The 6,880-nt window shown below is 40.7% G+C and overlaps 1 protein-coding gene across 1 annotated transcript in view; it reads right to left on the bottom strand.

Moving 5' to 3' along the window:
• The window catches only part of masp1 (MBL associated serine protease 1), a 97,121-nt gene that overhangs the window by 14,013 nt on the left and 76,228 nt on the right, over positions 1-6,880 (bottom strand). Inside the window, exon 9 of the mRNA XM_048604548.1 lies at positions 606-743. Within this exon, the coding sequence (XP_048460505.1) occupies positions 606-743 (138 nt within the window). The remainder of the gene's footprint in view (positions 1-605; positions 744-6,880) is intronic.

Below are 6,880 nucleotides of genomic sequence, written 5' to 3'. Positions count from 1 at the left end.
TCTCTGTACATAAATACTGTTCTGATTTAAGTGGCAAGAAATCCCCAAAACATACCAGACAATTTTTTCAATCACAGTTTTTCATTTTACAAACAGCTATTCCACCCAGTCTATTTCCACTCTCCTCTCACTCCCTGCATCCTTCACTATTCCACCCAAGTCTAATCCCACTCTATCTCTCACTCTCTGCACCTTATAATATACCGTCCAATCTAACCAAACTCTCCCCGCACTCTGTACACTGTTTAATATCCGACCCAGTGTAGTTCCGCTCTCTATTTGCTCCTCGCATCCTCTAATAATCCAACCCAGTCTAATTCCATTCTTCATTTATTCCCTGTACCCTTCAATATCCCCCAAGTCCAATCCCACACTGCAGGATGTTATCATGTAAAGAAGCCAGTGAGTCGGACAGAATTTGTCAAGAAGTTCGTTTCTGTTTGTTCCATTCCCTGGTCTTGGGGTAAGACTGAGCTGAATGCCTGTGGGTTTGAGAGAGTTTGTCAATTATACAATCCTGTGCCTGCAGTGTGGGTTGATGTGTCCTACTTGTTCCAATAAGCAAACACTATTTTATTCATTTGAGTGAAACCTGATCCACTTACTGTTCAATTCTGTCTCCATCCGGTAATATAAGGCATGACATGAATATTCAATGTGGCTTCTAAACAGTGTTAGATTGTCTGTGCTATGAAAAGTGATGAATCCATCTTCAAGTGGTCGGGGTGTCCCACAGTCGATAACTGAAAATATAGAGAGCTACATTCATGACACTTACAATACCTTGAAGAATGGCAGCATTCACATCACTACCTTTTTATCGATTTAATATTTATCTTATTACATATGGATTGTCCCTCCGTCATACTGCTGTCCCAAGCCACCCTCCTTTACCCACCTCTCTTGCAAATGCTGAATTTGTCTGGAGATTTACTTATCTACATTATGCTAGTTCATTTAATAGAGCTATTCTTCTAAAGTGAGCATGACCAATGCATGTTGCAACTTCAACTGTAGGAGATTTCATGCTGAAGAAAAGAATGACATTAAAGATTAACCAATGCCCAGGATCTGAGGTTTTCCATCCTAGGGTTTAAAGGAAGTTGGTAATGCCTTAACTGTAATCTTTCAAAGTTCTCTCAATTAGGGAGACATTCCTTTTGATTCAATTTGTGGAGATCGCTCAGCTATCTAGAAAAGATGAAAGAGAAAACCCAGGGATATATTGACTAGGTCACTTGGTGTAAACTTAGACTCTATATCAGAGGATAAGATGAATGAACCCCTTCAATACTCACATCTGATTGAAGGAATGTCCGTGGATGAAATTAATATGCATTCTCCAGAACAGACTATTAACCAAAAGTGAAGCTTATGGAATTGAGAAGAAATAATTGATCTGGATAAACACTCAGCTGAATGCTAGGAGACAGAGAGTAGGGCTCATAGGCAGGTACTTTCATTGTCAGAGGTGTAGTAGACAGCGAAGAAGGTTACTTCAGAGTACAATAGTATCTTGATCAGATGGACCAATGGGCCGAGGAGTGGCAGATGTAGTTTAATTTAGTTAAAAGTGAGGTGCTACATTTTGGAAAGGCAAATCAGGGCAGGACTCATACACTTAATGATAAGGTCCTGGGGACTGTTGCTGAAAAAAGAGACCTTGAAGTGCAGGTTCATAGTTCCTTGAAAGTGGAGTCGCAGCTAGATATGATAGTGAAGAAGAAGGCTTTTGGTATGCTTGCCTTTATTGGTCAGTGCATTGAGTATAGGAGTTGGGAGGTCATGTTGCAGCTGTACAGGACATTGTTTAGGCCACTTTTGGATTACTGTGTGCACTTCTTGTCTCCCTGCTATAGGAAGAATGCTGTGAAACTTGAAAGGGTTTATAAACAATTTATAATGATGTTGCCAGGGTTGGAGGGTTTGAGCTGTAGGGAAAGGCTGAATAGACTGGGGCTATGTTCCCTGGAGTGTCAGAGGCTGAGTGGTGACCTTATAGAGGTTTATAAAATCATGAGGGGTATGGAAAAGGTAAGTAGACAAGATCTTTTCCCCAGCATGGGGGGAGACTAGAAGGCATAGGTTTAAAATGAGAGGGGAAAGATTTAAAAGGGACCCGTTGGGCAACTTTTTCACCCAGAGGGTGGTGCATGTATGGAATGAGCTGCCAGAGGAAGTAGTGGAGGCTGGTACAATTACAACATTTAAAAGGCATCTGGGTGAGTATATGCATAGGAAGAATTTAGAGGAACATGGGCCAAATGCTGGCAAATGGAACTAGATTTATTTAGGATATCTGGTAGGCATGGATGAGTTGAACCGAAGGGTCTGTTTCCATGCTGTACATCTCTATGACCCTATGACTGATGACCCACAGAGATCTGTGTTGGAGATCCAGTAATTACAGACTTGGAGAGTTAAAGAACAAAGGAGAACAAAGAACAGTACAGCACAGACAAAGGTCCTTTGGCTAACCAAGACTGTGCTGACACATGATGCCTTTCTAAATTAAAAACCTTTTGCTTCTATGATGTCCCTATTCTTTAATTCCTCACCTATTCATGTGACTATCAAGTTGCCTCTTAACCGTTGCTGTTGTATCCACCTCCACCCTTCCTGTGGCAGTGCATTCCAGGCACTTATCTCCCTCTGTGTGAAAAATACCTGCGTCTCATTACCTCTTTTAAACTTACCCTCTTTTACCTTAAAACGATGTGCCCTAGTAATTGACAATTCTACCCTGGGAAAAACTCCAACTATCCATGCGTCTCATAGTTTTATAATATTCAATAAGGTCACCCCTTACCCTTCGACATTCAAATGAAAACAAACTAAGTTTGTCCAATCTCTCCTCATACCTAATACTCTCCAACCCGGGCAATATCCTGGTAAACCTTTTCCAAATCCTCACCAAAGCCTCCAAATCCTTCTGGTAGTATGGCAACCAGAGCGGTACACGATATTCCAAATGTGGTCGAACTAAAGTTCTATACAGCTGCAACATGAGTTACCAGTTTTTATACTCTAGGCCCCTCGTGATGAAGGCAAGCATGTCAAACACCTTCTTGACCACTTTATCCAGTTGTGTTGCCACTTTCAGAGAATTGTGGACATGTTCGCCCAGAGCCCTCTATATTTTAATGCTACTAAAGGTTCTGCCATTTACCATATACTTCCCTCCTGCATTAGATCTCCCAAGCATCACCTTGCATTTGTCTAGATTAAACTCCATTTGTCATTTCTCCAACCAAATCTCCAGCCTATCTATATGCTGCTGTATTGCCTGGCAATCATTCTCATTATCTGCAGCCTTCCCCAATCTTTGTGTCATCTTCAAACTTTCTACATTCTCAAGCCACCTATATTCTCAACTCATTTATATACAGTAAATCCTCAGTATCTGTGAAATTGCGAATGCGCCTATCCATGCCAAAAAATAAGTAACAAAAAAATTCAATGTCTGTGAGCTAAACAAGCTGCACTCACGAATTTCATCATTTGCAAGGGTTCTGAACAGAAGCTTCATGGATACAGAGGAATGACTATATGTTACAAACAAACAAGGTCCCAGCACTGATCCCTGTAGAACACCACTGGTTGCAGACCTCCAGTCTGAGAAATACCCTTCCACTGTTACTCTCTGTCTTCTATGACTAAGTCAGTTCTGTATCCATCTTAACCATTTCATCTCAGATTCCATGTGACTTTACTTTTGTATCAGCCTGCCGTAAGGGAGCTTGTCAAAGGCCTTGCTAAAGTTGATACGAATAACATCTGCTGTCCTGCCTTCATCAAGCATCTTTGTCACTTTCTAAAAAACTCAATTGTTTGTGAGACATGGCCTTCACCGCTGCCTATCGCTAATAAGTCTATATTTTTCCAAATGTGAGTCAATCCTGTCCCTAAGAATCTTCTCCAATAATTTCCCTACCACTGATGTAAGGCTCACCAGCCTGTAATTTCCCAGATTATCCCTGATGGCCTTCTTAAATAAAGCAACAATATTGGCTATTCTCCAGTCCTCTGGACCTTTCCTCTGACTAAGGAGGATACAAACAGTTCATACAAGGCCCCAAAAATTTCCTCACCTGCCTCCCTCAGTATTCTGGAATAGATCCTTTCAGGTCCTGGGAACCTGTCTACCTTAATGCTTTTCAAAACACCCAACAGCTCCTCCTTTTTCTTTTTGGCTAAGCTCTCAATTTCTCTTATCGTCCAAGGTTCCTGAATCTTGCCGTCCATATCCTTCATTTTCACAAGAACATGCTGGTCCTGAATTCTACTCAACTGGCCTTTAACAGATTCCCATATGACATATGTGGATTTACCCTCAAAAGCTGCCTCCAAATCTACATTAAAAACCAAAATAACTGCAGATGCTGTAAATCAGGAACAAAAGCAGAAGTTGCTGGAAAAGCTCAGCAGGTCTGGCAGCATCTGTGAAGAAAAATCAGAGTTAACATTTTGGGTCCGGTGACCCTTCCTCAGAACTGAGAAATATTCCTAATGTGATCTAATTAAAGTTCTATACAGCTGTAACATGACTCCTCAGAACTGAGGAAGGGTCACCGGACCTGAAACCGTTAACTGATTTTTCTTCACAAATGCCGCCAGGCCTGCTGAGCTTTCCAGCAACTTCTGTTTTTGTTCCCAAATCTACATTCCCCAGTTCCTGCCTAGTATTCTCATAGTTAGCCTTCTCCCAATTTAACACTTTCACCCTCAGACTTGTCCTTATCCATAAGTAATGTAAAACTTACAGAATTATGGTCACTGTTCCTGAAGTGCTCTCCCACTGAAACTTCAATCACCTGGCCAGGCTCATTCCCCAGTACAAGGTCTAGTATGGCCCCTTCCCCAGTTGGACTATTTATATATTGTTTCAAGAAATCCTCCTGGATGCATCGAACAAATTCCTCTCTCTCCGAGCACCTGGCACCAAGGGAGTCCCAATCAATATAGACGAAGCTACAATCACCTGCCACAACAACGTTTTGTTTTTACATTTTTCTATAATCTGTCCACATATCTGGTCCTCTATCATCCGCTAGCTATTGGGAGGCTTTTAGTGCAATCCCATCAAAGTGACTGCACCCTTCCTATTCCTGAGTTCTGACCATATGGCCTTGCTGGATGAGCCTCCCAGATGTTCTCCCTCAGTGCAGCTGTGATATTCTCCGTTATCATAATGCAACTCCTCTACCTCTTTTACATCCCTCTCTGTCTCGCCTGAAACATCTAAATCTTGGAGAACGTTAAGCTGTCTTGTCCCACTCTCAACCAAATCTCTGTAATAGCTACAGTATCATAGTTATATGTAATAATCCAAGCTCTAAATTCATCTGACAGCGTATTGCTTAGTGGAAAATCAGTACTGAGGCTGCACCACACTGTCAGTAGGTCAGTAGTGAGGAAATGCTGCTGTATCAGAAGGTCAGTACTGAACGAGTTCCACATTATTGGAGGGTAAATATTGAAGAAATTCTGTATTGTCAGAGTGTCAGTACTGAGGAAGTTCTGAACTGTTGGAGGGTAAGTACCGAAAAAGTGAGGCAGCATCAGAGGGTCAGTACTGAGAGAGTACTGCTTTGTCAGAGGGTCTGTACTAAGGGAACGTGTAATATCAGAGGTTCAGTACCATTTCCTTTGAAATAAATGCCAACAGTGCACCTCCTCACTATTACCCACTGACACTGGAGGGTACTTTTCCTTGAATCATTGACTAGGATGTCCAAATACTTCTATGTTGAAGAGTTTTACAGCCTCTTCCTATTTAAATAATATTCATTTCCTTTATGCCTCTTGCCAAGGTGCAAAACATCACATTTTCCCACATTATATTCCATCTGATAAATTTTTGCCCATTACCTGTCTGTATCCTTCTGTGGAATCTGTGTCATCCTCACCAATTCCCTTCAATTTATTTATGTGTCATCTGCAAACTTGCTGATACATTACTACCAGTGCATCATGGTGACCCATCACATTGCTGATGATTGAGGGCAGACACATTGGGTTGTAATTGGACTTCTGCTGCTTTCTGTAGACAGGATTTACCTGGGCAATTTTCTATATCTTAAGACATGTATTTGGAAAATGTCAAATTGTAAAATTAAGTTATATTTTGTACTTTTTGTGTTAGGAAGAGGGAGATGTGGGTTTAGTTTTGTTGCTAGAGTTGTTTCTCTGGGCTTAATGCAAGAAGGTCTGGAGACCTGTTTGTATTCATGTGCTCTAAATGAGGTTTTATAACCTTTGAAATGAAGAGGTGAGGTTGGTGGCTTAGTGTATTAAAAGTTTATGAAAAACTGTGTTGTTGCCTGGGGACATGGTTTCAAGGATGTATTTGATTGTATACTTGTATGTGACAACAGTGTTAAGCTATCCAGGAAGAAATCCTGCAAGACTATTGGAATCTGAGTTTAGAGAACTCATGGTTTGCTCTGAAGTTTGTTTAGCATGCAATTTGTTTTAGATGTCTCAGGGAGAGATACCAGATGAAGAAAAGTATTTAGTGAATGTTCAAAGTCTGAACAAGAAGCCTTAGTGTATAAATGTGGTAGACCTTCAATGGGGTATGCTGTTTGGAATAAAGGAATAACGTATGAATCCTTTTGCTGGTGTATTTTGTATAATCTTTCCAATGTTTTTTTGAATGTAATATAGTTAAAATTTTTCTTGCTTAATACATATTCTATTCTGAAGAAGGGTGATTTAATCCGAAACATTAACTCTGCTTTCTCTCCACAGACGCTGCCAGATTTTATCGTTGTAAAGTCATGCTGCTCAGAATGAAAGATGCACCAGCAACTTTCTAATGATTACCAAAGAAGAACACTGAAGGATATTGGAATTGTGTTGTACTTATTGATAATTT

This window comes from Rhincodon typus, chromosome 13 (genome assembly GCF_021869965.1).
Source record: "Rhincodon typus isolate 14 chromosome 13, sRhiTyp1.1, whole genome shotgun sequence".
Taxonomy (NCBI): Eukaryota; Metazoa; Chordata; class Chondrichthyes; order Orectolobiformes; family Rhincodontidae; genus Rhincodon; species Rhincodon typus.
Note: the sequence above shows the minus strand (reverse complement) of the source record. Positions and strands in the feature narration are given on the sequence as shown.